The sequence below is a fragment of the Cyclopterus lumpus genome, chromosome 19 (genome assembly GCF_009769545.1).
Source record: "Cyclopterus lumpus isolate fCycLum1 chromosome 19, fCycLum1.pri, whole genome shotgun sequence".
Lineage (NCBI taxonomy): Eukaryota > Metazoa > Chordata > Actinopteri > Perciformes > Cyclopteridae > Cyclopterus > Cyclopterus lumpus.
In genome coordinates, this window is record NC_046984.1 from 10,445,185 (window position 1) to 10,468,902 (window position 23,718).

The window sequence follows — 23,718 nt, forward strand, 5'->3', positions numbered from 1 at the left end:
ACGTGCTTAGTACTTAGGGCTTGGCTGATTGGCTGAGTTTGGGTCGTGGTCTTCGTTCCCGAACTATGTTTCTAAAACACCATTTAAGTTATTTGGTCAAAAGCGTAGCTCGGACACATGGCAATTCTTAAGGACATGGTTTCTACCACACAAATAAAAACACAATACAGTTTGCATTATACTAACTATAAAATGTATATAAATCTGACATCTTACAAGATAATTAGGTGCTCTTTGTAAATTATTATCCATAGGAAACTACTGTATTAAGTAAATCATTTGAGTGTCCTTGAAACTGTAAATCACATTAAAATGTTCAAGTTCAGCTGGATAATGGGTCTGAAATGTGCCTCATCCCACAGTGAAGGAGGGGACTCCATGGGAAACAATGCTGCAGTGGGTATTTCATTGTTCCGTCTGTGTTATATCTGATTGCTCTCAGTTCATGCACAGTGGCATCCTCTGTTCCCTTTCCAGGACTGATTGATTTTCCGTGGCCGTGGCTTTGTAAGTGTACAAAATAAACAAAAGAGAACAGCTCAGGTAGTTCACACTACAGGGTCCAGGTTTAGCTCCTGCTTTATTTATAAAGGAAACGTATCCAGCTGGCATGAACATCCTGATTTCGTGTCTTCCACTTATTGGGGTTCACACTCAACTTGCAGGTCCAAATGCTCCTCCAAGGAGAGAATAAAAAAAAAAAAAGTGCTCCGTCTGGAGGGGACGCAGCAGGACTTTGACATCTATCAATATTAACAACACATTTCTTTGGATGTCTTTGTTTGTTCATAATTTATATTACCTTTTGTAAATGAGCAACATATGTCATATCGATCCCTCTAATGGTGAACACTTGCGGAGAAAGGGAGAGGGGTTGACTTGTTGACACACAGTCTGAATAAGAATGGAGACGATCAATACTTCTTGAGCATTTTTACAAACTCGTCATACATGAGTTTCCTTCTCATCTTTTTTGGGATTGACCCAGCAGAACACAGGCCACTCCAGCTTGCTAAAAAAAGTGGCAGAAACATGTTCCTGCACTCACTCTCCTTTACAAGATCCACACAGCTGGAAGGACGTGATCCCTCTATAGAACTCTCCAGACCTTTTTCTGACCTACTTTAAGCATTACGAGTGTAATCGACCACTTGGCCACATAAAACCCACTTTCAGCTGAGTCCATGTTTTTCTAAAAGTGCTTGAGAATCTGTTCATCACTGTAAAGTAATTTTCTCCATTCAAAGCCTCATTCAAAAAGTACATATACTGTAATGTGATAATGGCTTCTGCAATAATAATGTAACATTTATTTCTGAGTGAGAAGGGGTCGTATTCTCTTGATGTTGTTTGTACAGCATGTACCTACAGGAGCGTGTTGTTGCGGTAATGTTGGCAGTCAAGAAGAGTTGACTGTCAAGTGTCACACCGAGGTTCCTGGCAGTCGGGGTCGGGGCCAACACTGAGTTGTTGAAAGTGGTAGTCAGGTCGTGGGTGAGAGAGCCTTTTCCTGGAAGGAAAAGTAGGTCTTGGTTAATTTCCAGGTGATGTGCGGACATCCACTGAGAAATGTCAGTCAGACAGGCAGAGATTTGTGCTGCTACCTGTTTCAGATTGGGGAAACGAGAGGTGAAAATGGGAAAATAACTGGCCACACACCGATTATAGATTACATTTAAGCTATACGCAGGATGACACCATATTTAGTGTCAAACTGTAAAGATTGCAAATGACAGCTTTCATTCTTTCCAGAAAATGTCTTAACCAATAGTCATCCATCTCTAGTTATGTTAGGATCTCACATATGTCATATGCAAACCCAATCAGACCATAATAAAATACTGACATTTTACATTGGGTGCACACCCAAATACACGCATAAGAGGAGCTGCTGATGTGATTAGTGTAACTCTACTGATAACTCTCTAAATCCCTGATGTGTCAGATTGTTTATGCAACTAGGGCTCTTCATTTGTCGTGGAATGGAAACCATGCAGGTTAAAATTGTTGCAGTTCATCTGCTGACCTTAACTAATTAATTCTCTGGGTCAGATAAGGGGGGGCGGGGGAGTTTTTACACACAGCTATGACACACTGCTCTCTAGCTTATATATAATGATTTACAAGAAAGCAGACAGAAGGTACAGTATTCCCCATAGTGTTATAGCTATTGCTTATAACAACAAAGATTAAGAAATGGTTTAACTTGCTTAAAATTATGCAAAGACATGTTGTGATCAAAGTATAAATGCACTGTAAAGACATTGTTCTCACTCTATACGAGAATTGTTGAAATGAAGATGGATCAAAATTCACTCCACTTAATAATTCAAGAGGATAGTTTTAGTCCCCTCAAAATGTCTCAAACTGTCCTACAGTATAATGAGGAAACTCGAGCAGCCTGATTATTGCAAATAGAATCTTACAGAAAGCTAGAATTTAGAAGAAAAAAAAATCTAGTCTTTCCTTTCGATGTTCACATGAACCTATCTCTATTTGGACTGGGCAGAATACCAAAGTGTGCAACTTGACAGACTGTGCATAGGGAACATCCTGATTATCTCTGAGACCAAAACACAGTCTGAGGTCAGGACCACAATCTGTCTTGCAGGCTGACGTGGACGTCCCGGAGGATCAAAGTGCCTTGGCCTGTGGATGCCCCGGCAATCATAACCACTCTTCGGGTTTATGTGTTGTGGGAAATCCTTAAAAAAATCAACAAGCATGCATGCCTGTCATTCATCCACGTTTAGGGGATTGTTCTTGTTTTTTGTTTCACTGTACGGAAAAATCTGTTGAGTTATGCTGAATGAGTTGGAATACAACATGTGTGCTTCATTTAAGTATACCCATAAATACCATGCAATATGTCTCCCTGATCAATAACCACTAGAAATGTGTAAAGATCAGTGCTCTGCTACCAATACATAGTCTCTGACCTATTTTTCACCTATAAGACCCACCAGCAGACTGCACCATTATTATTACTGTATACCAGACCGAGCCCTTTTGACTGTGATCCTGGCAAGGCATCTGGTCCTCATTATACGGTATATCTTTGGCCTGTTGGGTCAAAGATGACACGCCATGCCATTACACCAGAAAAAATACACAACACACTACACAGCAAGGAGCACATTGTTATCTTACAGCAGAAGTCAACATGGTTGCCCTATTTACATTATTTGACCCTTTACATGCAACCATTCCCAGTGATGATAAGAGAGATTGGTTTCTGTTTCATTGACACCAACACCCAGAGACTGAGGTGCTTGTCTTCTTGTTCTCTTCTTGAAACATTGCACTAGCCTTATACCTGTAACCCAATAAGTCATTAGGCATGGGACACGTTTAGCCACAAGCCCAGCAGTTACATACCATAAGAATTGATTAAAATATGAGGTGCTTTCGAACAGACCAAATACATTGGACATTCCTGTGAGTATTTGAGGTACTGTGTTTACTACTTTGCAAGCAGGACATTTAAACTGTCAACGTCAAGGAAGTAGCCGCCCAACCAAATCATTGTACAGCATGCTTTAATTAGTTCTCCTTCGTCCATATGTCTGGTCTGGCCATTAAACCAGCGTGACGTCAAACTTAAAAAATAGGGAAATATGACTCCCAACGGTGTGCTTAATGATCCGAGCACGCTTCAAGATGCATTAGGCTTTCGCACTGTGGTTTTAGGAAGCTGATGAAAAATAGGCATGCTCAGTCTTCACTGACAGTCCGCAGCTCACGGATACCAATAGTGACGGCATGAAGCCTGAAACTTTAACTTTCTGAGGAATCCAGTACAATCCAACTTTGTGCTGTATTTAAAACATCATAACACGTGGAAGCATTAATATGAGCAGTTAGCACATGATCAGATACATTTCGTGACATTTTCGCTGTGTCACATTGGAGACTGTGTCGCCATTGATGCCAGCATGGTGAGCAATTAATATTGTTTGTTGTTAGTAAACAATTGTTTATTTATTGTAGCCCACAATATCTGGGCAACATAGCCAGTGGGAGCAGATGGAATATTCTTTTTTATCACCGTTGCATTGCTCCATTGATACATTAACGACATGTCAACGGCAGTAAATTGTTCCACTAATTCCTTTTAATCTAAATACAACTTTATATAAGCTCATATATTTCAAGTGTTCCTAATGGGAAAATGTCTTATTTGAATAGATAATTGACTATACGATAATGAGGTGTCACAGGGAGATATTTCCAAGACAGTTACATTAGAGTTTAATGGGGGAAAAGTCAGCTGTCAAAAACATCATTGGTAAATGTCATCTCTTGTCAGTTCCTCAGACTCAAAGAGGAAGGTCTTCTGTCTGCTCACAATTTGAACCATTGTTAAAGAGTCATACAGGGACAAACCTCAAGCTTGGTTACGTGGGTGACCCTCTCTTGGCCGAGGTGGTGGTTATTTCTTTCTTCTGCATTCAATACTTCCACGTGAAAAGGATAATATTGTGATTTTACGCTTGTATGCAACCCTGTCTCCTACTAAATTATGTTTACATACAACTCGGAATTAATTCATGTCCCATTAATGCACATTACTTCTTCTTCCCCGGAGTCTTTGTGCTTTCTCACCACAGAAAGGTTTCCATGGAGTGTGGTTATATCTACACACTGGTCTTGCCTGACACCTACTGCTACTATTATTATTAATATTAGAAATGCAACACTCTGAACCGATGTGAGGGTCCCGGGACAGAGGATATCATATGTGTACAGATTGTAAAGCCCTCTCTAAACAAAATGAATCGAACTGCACTCAATTACAATTTGAGGAAAACACATTTTCTACCAGATTATGGTCTAGTTTTTAAACAGTTTAAATACACATGGTAATGTTGTCAACAAAACAAAACACACAGAATGCAACAACACTCTTAGCTGAGTTTAGACAACAGGTTTAAAACAAGTAATAAACATCAGGGTTTTGATTAAAATTACTATGAAATTCAAACAAAACAAAAGTGCAACATAGGTACTTGGTTATGTCCAGGCCACAATAGTTCTTCGTTCCCATGGGACAAACACAGCAGTTCTCTGTGTGAAAGCCCTGTATTTTGTGACCCATGAACCAGCCTGACCTCTTCCTTATGCAGGTATAATCAACTTAATCTTAATTTAGCCTCTTAGCATGCTAACATTTTATAATGTGCAAACAGTATTGTTGTTACGACTCATCCTGTCTGCACTAAATTTCAATAGTTTGAGACATTTTCCTCACAACACCAAATATGAACCCCATGATGGAGACACCAACTGATACGCAACTGTGGGTCAGTGGTTAGTAGCTCCGTCTTTCAATCATAGGATCGGCGGTTTGATCCCCCGCCCTAGTCGATGTGTCCTTGAGCAAGACACTTAACCTTGAATTGCTGCCCGTAGCTGTGTATGATTGTATATCACTTTTGATAAAAGTGTCAGCTAAATGAAATGTAATGTTACACTACCATCCCAAGATGGAAGCTAAAAACATCAAAACCATTGCTCTTATGCAGTTATTTTAAAATATTTAATATTAAAGGAGCCAACAACTTTATGACAGCTACATATTCCGTGTATGCCCACAGAAGAGAGCATAGCTGGTATAGTTTTTTTAGATTTGGTGTGAGATTTTTGTTCAAGATGAGATATATAGGGAGATAGCAAGAAAATAAAAATAAGAAACTCGATAAGTCTACCATATTTAACATCAGCCCCATCAATGCATTCTGCACAGACAGAATAATGTAATATTTCCTTTGGTGCCATTGGTTGGGTTGTACAACAGGAGATCTTACTTGAACTGACACATTTGATGTACTGACATGTTCGCTGCGTTGTCGCCTAAAACCAAACAAATCTTATTTCATGAGAAAAATAAATTGCCACTTGAATTAAAACGGCCTCAGTATATGTTAAATATCACCTGATATCCCACGTTGAGGGGAGCTGGTGAGAGATGTTAGCAGACATTCACACTGGTTGTGCTGCATTACACATGCTGGCCTGCTGTCCTCGTAATCTCCATGCCATCTGGTGGGGAACCTCACTGTCCCGCTGCACCTCTGGTACATTAGTATTCCTCTCACACCGAACAAGGGAGAGCAATGTGTGCGACATTCCTCTGAAACATAAAAGAGTCAAACCCGATGAGGATTAATCGAACGACAACAGGGCCCACCTCCGACAAACCTGGCTCATTTCAGGTAATGACAACGCTTACTTTTTAATCTTCTTCATTGTTGTCCTTGCTTGTGTGCGATTCCACCCCCTCACAAAGTAAGCATCCTCTCATGTTGTACACAAATGGACCCAAAATTGCGACTTCATGTCTTCGCTGAGGGTCGGCTCATCTGTTGATATTGAAATAAAATAAAACATAATGAATGGAAAATGTAAATTTCGACCCGAATAAAGGCCTAAACAACATTAAACAATGTGATATCAAAGTCATAACTTCTCACTGACTGCAGCTCATTCAGTGTCTACATTTCCTTGATTACAGCTGCAGTTCACTATGTCCCGTTATTGCTTCATGCAGGTCTTCTCTGGCTTCTTGACTTATTTTTCACCAGGAGAACCCAGTCAGCAGTGAGATTGACACTCCTTCGACTTGTGCTTCAAACTGGCTTTTTTTTTGGGGTGAAAGCTGTGATTGAAGACCGATCCCTTCCTCTTCAAATCCATTAGGCCACTAGGAAGATACTTCTCTGACAGTAATCTATCATTGCATCATCATTTATAGTTACACATTTGACCACAATAGAGTGCTGTTTAGGATGTGGGTATCCTATATTTCTCTCTCTCTTAGTTTTCTATCAACTCCAGATGCAGCACACAACTGTGTGCTGAATGATGAATCCCACTTGGTCATAAATTAGAGGGGCGTGTGGCTGATTGTTTGTTATTAGGTAACGCCCCCGTAAACACTAAGCAAGGGCAGGTGTTGTGCCGTGTGCAAATACTCTGGCACATTCCTAAGATTGTAAGAGTTAACACCAAAGATTGCTGTAAAAAAATAAGAACTTCAGCAGTAGTGAAATGAAGGTACTATTGAATAAGCGTAAACAAAGCCAGTAACTGGAATTACTTGAAATTCAAAGGCCTGGATGGCCAAAGCATTGAAGAGCAGGACGTGAGGCATTCGGAAGCTGAAAGCACACAATATCCTCATAGGCTTTTTATAGTCTCAATTAGGATCAAAAGTATCTCTTATGCCCACAAGTTGAAATTGAATAATTACTCCAAAACATAAATCATATAGATTTGATTGTATGATATCCCTGCATTTTTTCATGTTAGTCAAATTTTAAATTGTGTATTTCGGACTGTCAAAATTCTCTTGGTAAGAGTGCTTTCTACCACTCGTAAAATGTTCTCTCACCTAAGAGAAGAGCAAAAACAAGAACACATTGGTGAATCAAAGAAATCAATGGGTCCTAAAAAAATAAGATCATATCGAGGATACGAACCAAAATGAGATGAAATGGCTTGATGCATGAGGCCGATATGAATCCCACTTAAATTAAATGCATTATATGCACACTGTTATATATAAATATATATATATATATATATATATATATATATATATATATATATATATACAAACACTGTGCATACTATCACTTCCGATTAAAAGGCCCAAATCAAAACCATATTACATTTTCTTTGTCTCTTTTGAAACAATCCGTACCTGCATTTGTGCAGTTTGCCAAATCACTTTTCATTATTAGGAACACAATTAGAAGCATTAGCAACATTATACAGCAGAATGGGAAGTTTACATATAACTTTAGTTTTTTTAATGAAATGGAAATGTGGAACATGCTGATGTGCAATATGTAAAAAAAGAAGTGGTCAAATGAAAACTACTGGTCATGAACATGAGGCCATTCGATTGATGTAATATTGTTTTTTCCTGTGTGCTCAGTATTTGCATTTTATTTCCAGTTCCATCGGAAAAAGTACTAGTAATTTTCCTTTACTTTGAAATTAATCTGTATTTGCACACCTTTGTGGTCTTGCACAGCACAATAAATACAGTATGCAAATCTGTAAATATGGGAACATTCAGTGAAATGTGTGTTGAATTATGTCTAGCCAATAGTCACAGATGCTTTTAGAATCCTAAATATATTTTCTATTTTTTAATGGTAATTTTATCTCTGCTTTGCAGCTGCCTGGGCACAATTTCCCCTTGGAGATCAATGAAGTTTATTTTAATCTTCATAAAAACCTTCTTATAGACTCAAGATGGTTTTATTCTGCAGAGCAGTGATGAAGAAGTCTCAATAATACCCATTTGTAAGTCCTGTACAACTTACCTTGCCAGCAGTCTTTGCAAACCTGAAAGGGAGGAAACGGAGATATACTGAATTTGACATAAATGAGGCATAAATTAAAAAAGAATGGTACTCGGCTTGCTTCATTTCCATTCACAAACCTCATGGCCATTGTTGTAATTCAAAACAGTGAAGTTGATCTTCTTTTGCATTTATAGCCTATGGGTATATTATAAAGTGCATCATGGGAAATAAACAGTGTAGACTGAAACAACCTTTTCTTCACATACACAGAGTGAGTATTCCATCACCAAACCGTTATCTATTATCCTCTGCTCAGTTCTTACCTTTGTTGATTTTTATTTCTAAACCTGAGAATAAAGTAGAAGATTCTCACTCCGTTAACACTATTGATTCTCATTAACTCCAGTGGACCCCAAACACAGTCACGTTTCCATAACTTTAGAGGACATTAAATGTACTTAAATTCCTTTCCTTTAGACTTACCCTAACCATAACCGCACTTCGCCTAATCCTCCACACACATGTAATGATTTTCATTATAGAGATGTGCAATTGTCTCCATTTTGGCCCCCCAAAATAGGCAGATCCCCACCATGTGACTGTGTAAACACAATTATGTCCTCACAACATGAGTAATACAGGAACACACACACATACATGCCTGAAGAACAGCTAACTATATCTGACAACAAAAACACTTAATTAGTGTGGATGTTTTCAGGGTTGAGGTATGGGGGACAGCAAAAAAGGTGCAAGATTAAATTCAGTACATGCTATAGGTGCCCGTTGCCATGGGGATAAAGGGAAACCTGATATTAAATCCACCCTAACCTATATATATATTTTATATCAGACGGGATTTAAACATCTTTGGTATTTATATGGTTTATTCAGTATATCTAAGACACAAGCACAGACATTCTTCACATGTAATAAAAATAGATTGAAACCCTTAATTAACACTGTTATCTTAGTCTTTATTTTGTCACAATTGTATGTCAAATATATATATACGTCTATATGACATATATTATATGACATATATAATTTCATTTCTTTACAATAGAGAAACAACATAGAGATGACACACTATTTTGGTTTCTAAGTAGAAGCTCCGTTTAAATAGTGGCATTTTTTTCAACACACTGTTTAAGTCAAGCGCCCACTCAAGTCATGGTTTTGTTTTCCTTATTGAGTCACATTTATTCACAATGTGTGTTTGTTTGTCTCTTTTTCTTTATAATTAGATGTCAGTATTTTTTTTGTCTGCAGTTCAATCTGTTCATGTTCCATCAAAATCGATGGCCATCTGTTGTTGGTCCGTGTGGCCTCACAGATGGTTCCACCTGCTAACCATCCTGTGCCACCAGAAAAGGTATACAGTTATTGGAAACGGTGTCTTTGACGATTTACACAGTTAATCCAATCAGCTTGCAGACGGCCTGGCATAAGCGTTTCCAGTTCCTCTGCAGCTGGGCCCTTTGTTGGCCAAGGAGAAGTTTGCGCCTCCGCACAAGAGGGACGTCTGACCTTGGCACTGTCCCTGGGCTTCTCTTTGGCCTGCTGCCTTCGGACCTCTGGTCCCACCGCCTGTGTGCAGAACTCTGGCTGAATACTGGACACAATTCCCCTCTGACTCCTGCGCGGTACCAGCCTCCAGAGTGTTTGTGCCACCGCGGTGGATTTCGCTTTGAGAACCAGACATTTTCATGGGGATGGAGAAGCTTTTCTGTTTTAATTCCTGCGCGAGTTCCACTGTAATTTCAAAGGAGCAGGGTGTTTGTGTGGAGCCGAGATTCTTCTCCGACCCCAGTGTAACGATGACGGTGGCAGGAGGGCTTACACTGCTGGGCGTAACACCAGGCGCCAGCACGACACTCTCGCGGGGTGAAGAGGGAGAACCGCTCCTGGGCATCGCTGTCTTTCCAGCCAACGCGGGGTGCCACTTGAGGAGCGCCCGTTGGTTCCGCTCACTCGTGTCCACATTCTCGAGGTCACAAGATTGGAGGGAAGGAATGATGGGCACAGATTGGGTGCGCAGGGAAGGTGGAAGGCAGGTTGTTCCCTTATCCAGACGGGTACACGGGACCTCGGCCCATCCCTTCCTGGCCGCGAAGTGAGAGAGTGACGTCCTGCTGAGAAGGGCGCCAACCTTTCCGCTTGCAGAATCACACCTTGAGGCAGAAGAAAGAATAGAAACGGCAGAGTGAGAAAAAGAGACCAAGTCATTTAAATTGTGACCTTTTTGTCCGCGGCACTCATTTCCTAAAAGGAATTCAATATAGAATATGAAGATAAAAGTGGCCATTCTTTTGTGCTTTTTACCATTTCATTTCCCCCATTTGTCTGAACAAAAAAACCCATCTTACACTGACAAAAATATTATTTAAGTATTGTTCTTTTGTAATCTTGTGTAATTAATTATAATCCTCAACATGAGCAGTCCGTATTGTTGCTGCATGAACTGAAAAATCCCTTCTCTTGACTGCCTTATCAGAGATTTAAGGGTTTAGAAACACAGCAGCTGGATGCCTGACCCCGGTCTGTGGAAGGATGTGGAGAAATGTGTCTCCTTGAACATGTGTATTCTAATTTCGACTCCATAATCTAACAGAACACACCTAGTCTGACGGATTTATAATGGGACAATAGGGGCTAATGTATGAGTGTTTGTGGATGTGAGAGTCTCAGCATGTAAGTTTGCATGATGATGCATCTTTCCACCGCGTATGAGTGAATTATCATGAAGCAGTGCCGACAAGCTTGAAAGGTATCATGTTCAGGATGAAAATAAGACGGGGGAGCAGGGAAACGTATCCAAAGTCAAGTGGGTACGTTTGTATGTGAGTTGAATGTACACAAGAGTTAATATTGTTACTGAAGACTCGATTCACATTTAGAATCACCCTGCCTTAGGAGACAGCCAGTGTTATTGTCAACCTTCAGAGACTGTTTGTAGCATAACCACGTTTAAATAATTGAATTACTTTCCTATTCCTCCCTTGGTATTAGAAGGGCAAATGCAAGCTGGAGGTAAATCCGGCACATCAAAACATATCTAAAAATAACTCCCGTAGCAAATTTCCAGACAATTCTGTCCTTATCTGTGATGGGTAAATATGTGTTTTGACTCTGGATAATGAAACTGACAATACTCTGCAGGGATTTGTTGTCACAAAATGGAAAACATGGAGTGTTCTCATGTTTGTTTGCTATTGTCGCCTCAAACACTTTCTCCTGCAATCTGTGCCTCCATCTTTCCTTCACTGCACTCATCATCTCTGCACAATCTCCCTTCTTTCCTCACCTACCCCTCTCTCGTTCTCTCACTCTCCTTTCCACCTCCCATTTCTCATTTCCAGAGATGAGAGAGTGTATCCATGGCAACAAGGGAGAGGAGGGGGCTGGAGGGGGGGAGGAAGAGGAGGAGGAGGAGGACGGGGCTGTAAGCTCAGTAGCTTGTTGTTTAGCTGTTAAGTCGCGAGAAATACGTAATTTCAACCTCCTGAAGGCCAATGAAATATACTCAACTGATAGATCTGCATGGGAATTATCAACGGATAATGAGATCTAAATTGTTTAACTGTACACACACAATCTTATCCCAGAGAAGATGAGAAACCCTCAGCTCTTCTCCTAAACACTTGAAAAGCTGTTAGGTTACATTGCCTATAGCTTACAGATTTTGCCTTTTGTGAATAAAAAAAAGAGGTCTCATTAGTTTCTTTAGTAGTTTGTTTATTTGTCATTCTGTATGTGAACCCGAGTGTGTGTGTGTGTTAAGAGGGAAACTGCTACGCTCCTGGAGGATCTCCTCGCACAACCATTTGAAAGAACTGCTGAGCTCCATGGAGCTTTGTTTAAAAATGTAAATTATGGAAATAGGTCACATAAAGAGTTTGGCAGCTTGCAGTGCATCTTACAAGCCACTGTAGCGCTACATCAGGTTGGCATGCTAATAGAAACATTGCTTGGCACTTTTAAGTGTGTGGAATTCACGAGGGCCACTACTGCTTCAACGTCAAGTTGCACACACTGACAGCAAATTAGACTGTTCCTGAGTTGTATGCTAAATAGGACTGCTTTACTTAGGCTTAACTCTCTTCTGCATTTTTAAATAAATCCTAAAATACTTCAACGTTTTATTGTTACTAGTTTTAGAGAACTGTTTGACATTATTCATGACTCTACTTAGAAAAAGAAGCAGTTCAATCAACAGTGTAATATATGTATTTTCCAGCTTTGCTACATGTTGCATAACAATCTATGTAATTTCTGATCTGAAGATCTTTGAGGCAAAAAGAATCAGAATTATAAAACATGGGACGAGATGTTAACTGAAAGACTTTGTCTCAACATGGATCACCTCCTCCCTCCTTGAAGACATGAGGTGAACATCCCTCTTTGATAACAAATGTGTCAGAGAGGATTTCATTTCAAGCTTTTCTTTTGAACCCGTGCCAGCAATGATCATCAGACTGTACTTTTAAAATGTGTATGTTATTTTAAGCCCCTAGATAGCCAACTGGCGAGAGGTGGCTATGCCAAAAATCCCCCCTGCTTCTAAAGCCTCCTGAAACAGCGCCAGTGGCTGTGCCTCACTTATGATAGCCATGAAATAGGGCAACTCGCTGTCCTCACTCGACATCGGGACGAACATAAGGAGGAGAGTTTAAGATGTGTCAATGCCTAAAATGAATTCTTTGTAATTTGTAGTCTTGTTCTATAAGGCTGCAGTCAACCAATATGACTTTATATCTAGCTTGTACATTACAGGTATTTCTTTTATTTGATATGTAAACGACAAAGCTTATGCATAATGCTCGAGCTGTACCCAATATCAACCCATTCTGGACATCTTGAAATTCATGTGAACTCGTGCATCATCTGGTAATCAGCTTTGGCGGTGTTGTGGTATTTTCAACGCTGATAAAACACTGCAGTTAAATCACATCTTCATTCACAGCAACTACCCAGTGGCAAGTGTAGGGAGGATTACGCACAGACTCATTTCCTGGACTTCCCCAGCACCATGATACTGTTGAGCAGTTGGGATCAAGTGTGATCTCCGAATTAATTATGACAGTGTCAGTTGAAGGAGGGCACTGCAGATCTCATTTATTTCCCTGGATCAGATTTCATGAAGCTAGTTCATGGTTTTGCACTGCGAGCACTCCTTTCTCCCAAAATGATCCTTCTGCCACTCCAACCTAACCTCAGTTTTTCTGGGGTCAGTGTCCCTAAACCGGCTATTTGACATCAGCGTGGAAAGAGGCAAAGATAAATTCCTCTTTGAGGATCAAACAAACGCAACAACACTATCAAACGAGAAAGTCCAAGTTTCACCTTCTTATGGACTCCACGTCTGTTGGCTCATCCTCCTGCAAGTGTTTATATACGTGGCCGTTCCCTCTGGATCCATCAATGAGATTTGTCGATATTTTGTTTTTCCCTCTGGAAATGGGTGGGGTCCTGAAGTAACTAGTCTCCCTCCGTTGTTGGGCAGGACAGAGTGAAAGGGAATTACTCCTGTAACCAGAAGGGAATATCACAGATTAAACAGATTAAACTACTTTACACAAGTGCATGAATTCAAACAGCATTGACTAGTTGTTTTATTGTATCAAATGTATCTCTTCTCCTGGGTTCATTGCTATGATGGACTGGATGGGATTGACTTTTCTGTTTGATGTTTGAATGGAAAAGAAGCATCACATTTCACATTCAGTTGACTCTGTGCATTAATGACCTTGCCTTTGAAGTGTGAGAATCAGACTGGTGTTGTGAAAAGAGTAATTTAGTGATAAGCAATACAAATGACTAAATGAATAAATCATTTGTCATGGCACAGTCAAATAGGAGAAAATATACAACTCGGTGAGGCTGTACTTTAGCTAAATGCTAACTTAAGTGACAAAGACAACAGGCTGATGGTCAGCAGGTCATGTTTGCTAGGTTCACCAGTTTAGCCTGTTAGCATGCTAATATTTGCTAAATACCACTAAACACAAACTACTGCAGAGGATGATGGGAGTATCATTAGTTTTGTAGGTATTTGGTTACAAACCAAAGTATAAGTAGTAATAGATGTTTAGCTATTCATGGTGCTACATTAAAAGTCAGAGCATTAGCAAAGTCATTATAAATGATACTCTAAAGACCTTGAATATATTTTATGACAATACATCCAATACTTTTGAGATGTTTCACTCACAACCACAAATGTCAAGCTCATTGCTGCTCAAGAGGAAAAGTCAGAGGATAATTAATCATGATCTCGCCACCCATAGTGCCACAAAGCTTTAAAGGCAAGTACTTCTGGAACACAACACTGCTTTGATTAGTCTGTATATTTGCTGAAGCTGAAGAGCATATTCTTCTTAGTTTATGCTGGTACATACAAAAGGGAATATCCTAAAACCCACATAAAAATGACCAGAATACATCTCTATCATGCTGTCATCAAGGATCTTTAGAAACTGTGCTTTCTGCCAAATTGTTCTGTTGGCAGCAAGTGGTCAACTTCAAAGCAGATCCCTGCACGTCTGCAGCAATAAAGACACGCCATCTAATGTGGTTCAAAGTTATATTGCAATCCCATGTGCATGTATATCATGCAAGAACAAACGACTCCCACAGCATTGTGGATTTTCAGTTTCTTTGAATACATTTCAGCACTGTAGCTGCCTTGTCAATCATCTGCTACTCTTTCCGTTGTGAACAAAAGGTCACTTGATTGTGTCAGTTTAAGTGAACCACAAAAACAATTTATAAAATACTATTACTGCTGGGTGCAAAACCAGTTTGCATTGAAGCACTGAACACCAATCAGCAACAACCATTCTCCAAACTTGATTTTGGCTCTTGAATAATTTGGCATTGTAACAGTGACAAATTACAAAAATAGACTATGTATGAAGTGGTGGACTGTGTTTAAATGCTAATCAAGATGTCCAAACTCCAAGATTTTTCAGATTGTCCTTCAACTGAACTCCCCCATTCCTTTTAATTTAGGCAGTAAACCAAATAGTCCAGTACAAATCAGCTTATTAATTGATAGCTGAATGGACCCCTGTGCAAACATATATTATAACTATAATAATTCCCAAATGTCCGAGGCATCGGAACAATAAGCATGGCTAATGTTGGCCCTGGTCTTCGCCAGCATGAACATTCGCATCAACTGATGTTGGAAAAAGTTATATGAATAAAGCTGAATCATGTCAGTTTTGTATGCTATTAGCATGCTGATTTTTTAATTAGGATTAACTGAAAGCTGGAAAACAATTCAAATATGATTTTGTGAACAAAATCACCAGGCTGTTGTAATTATTGAATGTTAAAGGTCTAAAACTGAAAGGCAGCTGCTTATCTCTACAATTAAAAAAAGAAAGTACAACCTCCTGATGTTAAATGGGTAAGACTGGCTGTTAGAGTTATCCAGCACGTACTTCATTAAGTTCTTCTGTGTTTGTGCATCTTATACTAGAGAGAGAGAGGCAGACACCACTGGGAGACAGAGAAGGATGACATGTGACAAGAATAAACACCCTTCCCCACAGAACCAGCAGGACACAACGACACAGCACTTCTAATATATGCATGTGCTCACTGACTCAATTTGAGAATATTGATTAGTCTACAATTTCCCTTATAATCCAATCACAACAAAGGAATCTGGGGATTGATCAAATCCCAACAATAGCACAAATGACAACAATGATTGACTACTGGCAGTGTGATGATTATACATTGACTTGGACGGTGTTATTTCCATCAGATTTTGCTGGCAAAGCAACCTCGGAAATATGCTTTCAGAACAAGCGGAACAGAAGGAGCTGTGCTGGTCAGTTTATTCAGAATTTATCCAAATTGGAAATGATTGGTTCAAAATGATGGATTTGTCCATTTCCTCCCACTGACATGTGTACAACTAGCACTATGCAACAGAGAGAGAGAAAGTGCTGATTCATAAACACTAGCCACATCGCTTGAGGCATGTGTGTCTTTGGTCCAGACTAAATGATCTTTTACAGACATTTATTTTATGGATTTTAATGACCCCCTGGCTTTTCCTGTAGTGCCACCACGAGGTCAAGCATTTTAGTTAAAGTTAAGAGAAACATTTACACTTATATTTATCCCCGTGGGGAAATTCTTCTCTGCATTTGACCCATCCTTAGTTATTAAGGAGGAGTGGGGGTTCAGCATCTTGCTCAAGGACACTTCGACATGCAACTATGGGGAGAGCGGGGATTGAACCGGATACCTTGTGGTTACAGGACGACCACTCTCCCCCATGAGCTACTAACTAAACCACAATGGTGAACATGATAAACATTAAATCTGCGAAACAACAGGATGTTAGGATGTCATTGGGAGCATGTTTGTATGATGAAGTTAGCATTTAGCTCAAAATACCATTGTACAGCCTACCACACTGTTCCTTTTGGTTGAAGAGCAGATGATATGTTTTTGAATCTTTTTCTCTATATATTCAGTAATTCATGTGATGTTTAAATTGTTTTCGTAAAAATCCCAGTTCAACAGATAAACTTTGCATTCAAGCATGTGAATCAATCTGAACAACATCCAGTGCTAAATCCTGTGATACTCAGTTAACCTTTTGAAGCAATATTGAAGGGACATATTGACGTGCTTTTATGGAGCAATTCTCCTGATAGCTTCAAATGTGGTCCACTCCTCTCAGGTCACTAGCTGAAAGCATCTCAACATCATCCATCATAGTCAAGTTCTTCTCTGCGTCTTTTGAGAACAAGCTGAACACATGATTGACTGTCAGCTTCCCCCCGTGAAGCACCAGCATGGCACTGTGGAGAATAAAAAGCCAGGACGAGTTGGCACCGTCCCCGCAGCCACACATGACAACCTTTTGGAAAACCTTTCCTCTGCGACACAGCAGCGGCCCATTAAAACGCAGAGAATTTGACAACATAGTCAACCAGACATATTTAAAAAAAACTCCCTGTGCCCATGCACACACACACAGTTCCTCATTATCTCTGCAAACGTGGCTTCCTTTAATCACTGTACATCCTGACTGTACTGGATCTCCTCCCTACATCACAGTTAGTTTGTCTAATGCGCACAGGTAGCGTATTGTGACTTCAAATAAATGTGTGAAGCCTTATGCACAGCCTCCTCTCTCATCTAGAGTGGCTTCCAAGGCTGCTGAACACCATCAGATCAAGTGAAAGGTAGACATCTATCTTGGAGATTTACCAACAATGAGTGTAATAGGTGCAAAGGGAAAAACATTTTTCTGAAACCACTTTTTGCAAAATGTGTGGCTGAATGTCATTACCTGTCATAGTGAGCATGCACCCATATCATCAAAGCAAATGAAGCTTTTCTGTAAACGCAGCACACTCTACACTGTGTTATTCATTTTGTTGAATCTTCTGTCACTTAAAGGATGGCATGAAAGGAATTTGGTTGAACCAATGTTTAACTCTGCACATTAAACAGAGGATGTCTCCTTTTCCCTATCAGTGTTCCTGAGCACACATTTAATCATTTACTGGACATGCCATGTAAATATAGACATCTTAATTTCTAGCTTTTTCGAGAGACGGTAATTAATTTAATCAACCTAGCCAAACCAATAATCCTATAAAACGTCAAATTCTAACTACGGATATGCACACAGGCAAAGCTTATGGTGTTGACAGTGCATCCAAGATGTATATTAACATAGTGGCCCCAAATTATAATCACCATAAATCTTTCGAACAATTTTTACAAATGATCTGTTTATTGTTTGGAGGTCTATATTTTCTACCGTATTGCAGGATGATTACATTTCTCCCTTGGCTGCCTCTCATATCTGGATATAGTGAACGATATGAGACAGGATATAAGAGGATTTCACATTGTCACCTGAAGCGTTTCCCTTTAGACTGCGCTCTGCTGAGAATAGGTGGGGCTACTGTTGATGTGCCTGGTGCCACGCTGCTGCCCTTAACAGATGATCCGTGAGAACGGCAGCTCTGCAAAAAAGGAAGAAGAACAGTGGGTACAGTGAGCCGTAAAACATGGTAATTGTGGCTTCAGGATGTATCTTCATTATTATACTACGGCTGTGAGAAAGACACAAACAGGAAGCTCCTTTATTATGGCTTAGCTTGGATTCATTTGTTCTAACACTCAAAATCTAAAACAATATGGTCAGGAAATAAGATTAGGGCATCATACATAATGCAGGGGATACTGCATGTGGTTTAGCAGCATGTCCCCTCTCAGGTTTAAGTCCCCAGTCAGGTTGAGGATGTTCTCTCCCTGATGCATCCCCCTTAGTGTGGCAGAGTGTCCTTAATTACACTTTACACTTTAAACTGCAGATTAGGAGGGGACGCTTTGTGAATAAACTCCACCATGGCCCTTGTAACACTCCCGCTGCACTAAAGAATTAATCCCACACAAGATTATAATAATAGTTTCCTAAAGAATTCCCCCCACCCAATTCTTTCCCTTTATTCTTATCAACATGAACACAATTATCTTACAACAGGCCCCAGACAGAGCTCTGGCACAGCGACCATGGATGCCCCAAGAACCCCCTGTGAGACACTAAGTCATGAGATAATTCTGTTATTCCAGTTACTTCTTGCGCTGGCCTTTCGCTCTGTCTGATTTTGCATCATTAAAGCAATTGCATGTGACTTGGAGCCAGTTCAGGGTGCTCACGTCTGATAATCTTCTTTTTCTCCCTTACACCCCTGACTCCCAGAGGGAGCTGTTACTGCTGTTCACCAGTTGTGGAAGAAAATAGGTTCATTTTTGGCCAACCTCTCATATACCCTGCAGCAACGCCTCACTTTCTGGAACAATTACTGTGGCAAACTTTCCCAGAGGATGATATCGATGTCAGGGGATAGAATAAATAGTTTGTGGCAGACAATGGCAGACCTGCATGCCGTAACCCATTTTGCTTGTTCCCTCCTATCTCACTTTTGCCTAGTTTTATGCCACTTGTGAAAGCCTTGGATAAACACAACACAATGTGGATTCATTTCAAGGGGAAACAAAGGGAAAACACAGAAAAATCTGTCAATATGTTGACTATCAACTACATAACAAGGACAAAGGCAAACCTATGCATTTAGAGCAGCATTAATCCTCCTTGGATTACCATCAAATCACGCATCTTGAACTCTGCATAATGGGATATTTGACCATTCTTCATGAAGGACGTTCCTTCAGCCAGCAGCAGAACGAACCAGATGTAGTTTACTGCTCAAACAGAGCAACGTGTCAACGTGACTACCATTGATAGCAAACACAATTTTGGCTCTACAAGACCAAAATGTTAATCACTTGTTTTAGAATTATGCGCTGACACGCACATTAGCATTGAGTTTGTAACTCCTGACAGCATTATTAATGTTCAAGCTGCACTGGCCTGTCCTTTTATTAATCATGGAGCTACCTGCAGAAGCTTCTGTCACAACACTAACTCAACAAGTTGCTAATATTCCTTCCACATTTCCTGTTAATACTGGCACCCTGATTAATTCTCTGATGGGACTGGGCCTTTTTTTTTTCTGAAGCTACAGTATGATAAAACCCCTCATCTTCAAGAGACAGTTTCATGCACACGAACCTCAGCTTGTTGGACATATTTCTCTTCATTTTAAAATACTTTTAAAGGAGAACAGGATGTCAATTTCTCGACCTGTCTAATGTTTATTAAAATGTTGTCAGTTGTCTGTTCGAAGAGGACACAGTCCCTGTGAGACCACATTAGTTTAGAGTATTGTACAATTGACTTTGGTGTAACAGAACACAACCCTGTGGCACACCAGAGCTTTTATTAATATACATTTCTGTAGCATTTCCTTACACAAGGCTCTGTTCTGTGGCCCTTACTATTCTCTACAGCCATAAAGTATTTATACCGCCATGCCTCATTCCTGAGGGTTACCCAGTCTCTTCTTATAGTACAACTAGTTAGTTACCTCCAGATTCAGGCTGAAGGGAATTTGGTATTTCTAGTCTTGTCTTCCCAGCCTGTGTGCCCCTATTCCTTCATGTTGGTGCATGTCTGTTTCAGTGCACTGTGTCCCATAGGTGCGTAACCCATCTCTTTTTATTTGAGACACACTCTCATTGCCACAGAGGTGTTGATTTAAGGCATGGGAGAAGTTTTACTTTGTTTAATTACATTTACATTCTTCTTTTGGTTTCCTTTCCCTTAAAAGTGCTTTGAAACAAGTCCTACTGTCCCATATGACTCATATATAATGTTCCAGGTATTTATAGTTAAGTGCAGGAGTGTGTGAAATCCACATGGCTATTCAGATTAATAGTCACAGATGGAGGGAACATATGCACAGGACATTTTCCAGATGTGCAAATATATATATAGGTATTTGCAATGACAGATGGAAGAGACAAACATAAATATGGACAAATGTTGCATGTGCCAGGGCAGGTGCGCAAAGACGTGGGCAATAATAGTTCAGGGCTGTGAAGTACACACAGTAGAGAGGCAGGGTAGTTGCCCAGGTGTCTATTTTAAAAAGGTGCCAAGGGTGCTGCAGAAAGCATTGTGTAACAATGATGTCAGCATTTATTGTATATGTCTTTGTATTGCTACTCAGCAAACCTTGAGAGAAAGCGTCTCGGTCTACAACACCTGAGTTCAGGGAGTTGACGTGTTTTTGGGGAGGTTAAAGATACTCGAGTGGCGCCTCAGTTTATCATAGCGAGAAAACGGCAGACACTGACCAAAGTGGACTTCAGTTTCACCGTCCCCTCTGCACCTGCCTCGACAGAGCCAGCCTGCTTTCACAGCTCACTGCGCTCATCCTCCACCTTACCGCCTCAAACGCACACAGAAGAATACCACCGATGCCGAATTCTTATGCAGCCAACATTTTGAGCCTCTTTAAGAACACTCTGCTCTGAGTTTTTTTTTTTCCTTTCTTCATTTTGTCAGTCTAACTCATCCTTTAAATAAAACCTAGAGAACCTGTAGGACTGCACCACCCACAGCACATGTCCTCCCCCTAGATGCTTGCAAGCAGAGGAAGTGGGTGGAGAGAAGCAGTGGACTGGGGTTGCTGTGTCAAATCTGTGAAAAAAATAGGTTTTGCTTGTTAATCTTTTCCTGGTCTGTTCAGCTCATGCCCCCTCCTGAGTGTTTATAGCCAGTGATCTTTAACGCCCCACCTCAAGCTTCCTTCATATGATAGAAAATCAGTAATGCGTGTAGCTTCCTCAAACAGTGAAAGAAAGCTGAACACCAAACAACAATAACAGCAACAGCAACAAAAACAAAAACACAGCATCTTAATGAGAAGATAAAATGTGCACACACTATGTGGCATTTATTATAACACCAAACAAAGAGGGCGCATTCAGAAAAGTGCTAATGCGTTATAGCAATTGCACTCCTTGTAGAAGTTCATAAGTGTGGGTTAGGCTGCAATTACTTTGGGATTCTGTGGACACATCAGCCGGATCAGTGTCATCTACATCTTCCACGTGCTCTGCTATGAATGTCTGGGTCAGTTTCCAGCCACTGCAGGCTGCGGTGGCTTTGAATTAATTTCAAGCTACATTACTTTTATGTTGACACCATGACATTTATTTTCACTTAAGGTTTGTTTGTGGTATTTTTTATTGTGAGAAATTAGACTTTTCTCCTTGTTGTTTCTTGGTTTCTTCATTAATCCGTACTTTAATCACACAACTTTCTTTTCATTTCCTGAGGCGAGGTTAAAAATGTCAGTCGAAAGGAATTTTCATTTGCATACAGGAAGTGAATGCACCAACAAATAAAGTTTTGGGCCATTCTCAGGAGTAAAATATCACTTGTAAAGTGCCATTTAACATTATTTGTCTACTATGCAGTTTTGATGCTGTGCTTGCATTGTGAATTCAGGACCCGCTACACATCATGGATCAGAATTTCTAATCTGCAGTTTGTCACAGGAAACTGTCATTGTGAACATGACAAGCAGATTTCTCCTGTTTAACACATGATGCATTTATTTGAACCTCTAAATTCCCACTGTCTCTCAGCCACGTCGAGTGTGAACAAAAGGCTTCCTGCAGGAGAGAGATGTATTAAGACTCACATCGTACATCATCCTGTCAAACACTCTAAACCCTGTTTTTACAGGTTAGTACTATACATATTAAGAGGAAAATGATCATAATGATGATAAAGAAATCACTAGAAATAAATCAATACTGGATAAAGACTTGCCCTCGATGGGCTGGCGGCCTGTCCAGGGTGTCCCCTGCCTTCGCCCTATGTCAGCTGGGATAGGCTCCAGCGCCCCCGCGACCCTAATGAGGATAAGCGGTATTGAAAATGGATGGATGGATGGATGGATAAAGACTTACCTTTTGGAGTTGAAGGCTGTATTGGAGCCTGGGAGTAGATTTGGACATGAGGCCAGAGGCGTTCACACTGCAGTCCCTCAGGCTGCGGCTCTCAGAGAAATGAGCCTGGAGTTTTTCCCGGTGTCTTCTGTGCAAGAATGCAGGTGTGAGGAGAACGAGAGAGATTGCAATATCACGACTAAAATAGGTAGAAATAATCCGGAACACAAGACGTTTTTTTATGTTTTTACAATTAAGACTTAAGATTTAAGGTTACGAAAAAGAAAAGAAAAAAGACAGAGGAAAAAAAAGATTGTGGTGGTGTGCTCCATTATAAAGTCTCTGGCCCTATTAGCAATTTGCCTCATGCATTCTTTCTAATGATAACATGCTCTGAAAGCATTTTTTGGCCCAGTCATTGATTTCTATGACCCACTTGGCCAGCTCTATACTGTATACACCCATGTAACAGCGAGGTAGTTGATCATATTTATTGACATAATACCCTTTCATTCTTGACAACTGCACATGTATAAAAACCGCCAGATACATATATTCATTTGTGTTTGATGGTGGTCAAACTGGTTGTAAAAATATCATCAGGAGGATAGATGTCTTGCACAACAGCTAATTGAATTAAGGAAATGTACCGTGAAATGTCCATTACATGTTTTGTGATAATTTTCTAACAAAAGAAATAAAGAAAGACCACGATTTTCAAAAAATACCTTCACAGAGTTTCAAACTTTTCAAAGGGAAACTACAAGAAACATTTCTGGTTGGATGTTTTAATGGATAGATAATGTGCATTCATGTTTAATCCAAAGTTGCACAGTGAGCATGTCACATTAATGGTTAATTTATCAATGTGCATCTGGTGACTATAGCATACTTTTTAGCTTCATCTTCAATCTTCAATCTTAATAAAAAGGCTCTTATGAACAAAACAACATGCGTCTTTTAGCAGGGCTAAATATAAAGTATGACAGTGTTCCTTCATTTTGTATTAAACTTTGATTAGATTATAAATGAATTGATGCCTACG

The 23,718-nt window shown here is 40.0% G+C and overlaps 1 protein-coding gene across 1 annotated transcript in view; it reads right to left on the reverse strand.

Annotated features, from left to right (window-relative positions):
• Nucleotides 1–9,744: 9,744 nt before the first annotated feature.
• Nucleotides 9,745–23,718, reverse strand: part of nrg3b (neuregulin 3b) — a 165,937-nt gene continuing 151,963 nt past the window's right edge. Inside the window, exons 6-9 of the mRNA XM_034559401.1 lie at nucleotides 22,695–22,821; nucleotides 18,219–18,328; nucleotides 13,665–13,847; nucleotides 9,745–10,492 (exon numbers count right to left, since the gene is read on the reverse strand). Of these exons, the coding sequence (XP_034415292.1) occupies nucleotides 9,745–10,492; nucleotides 13,665–13,847; nucleotides 18,219–18,328; nucleotides 22,695–22,821 (1,168 nt within the window). The remainder of the gene's footprint in view (nucleotides 10,493–13,664; nucleotides 13,848–18,218; nucleotides 18,329–22,694; nucleotides 22,822–23,718) is intronic.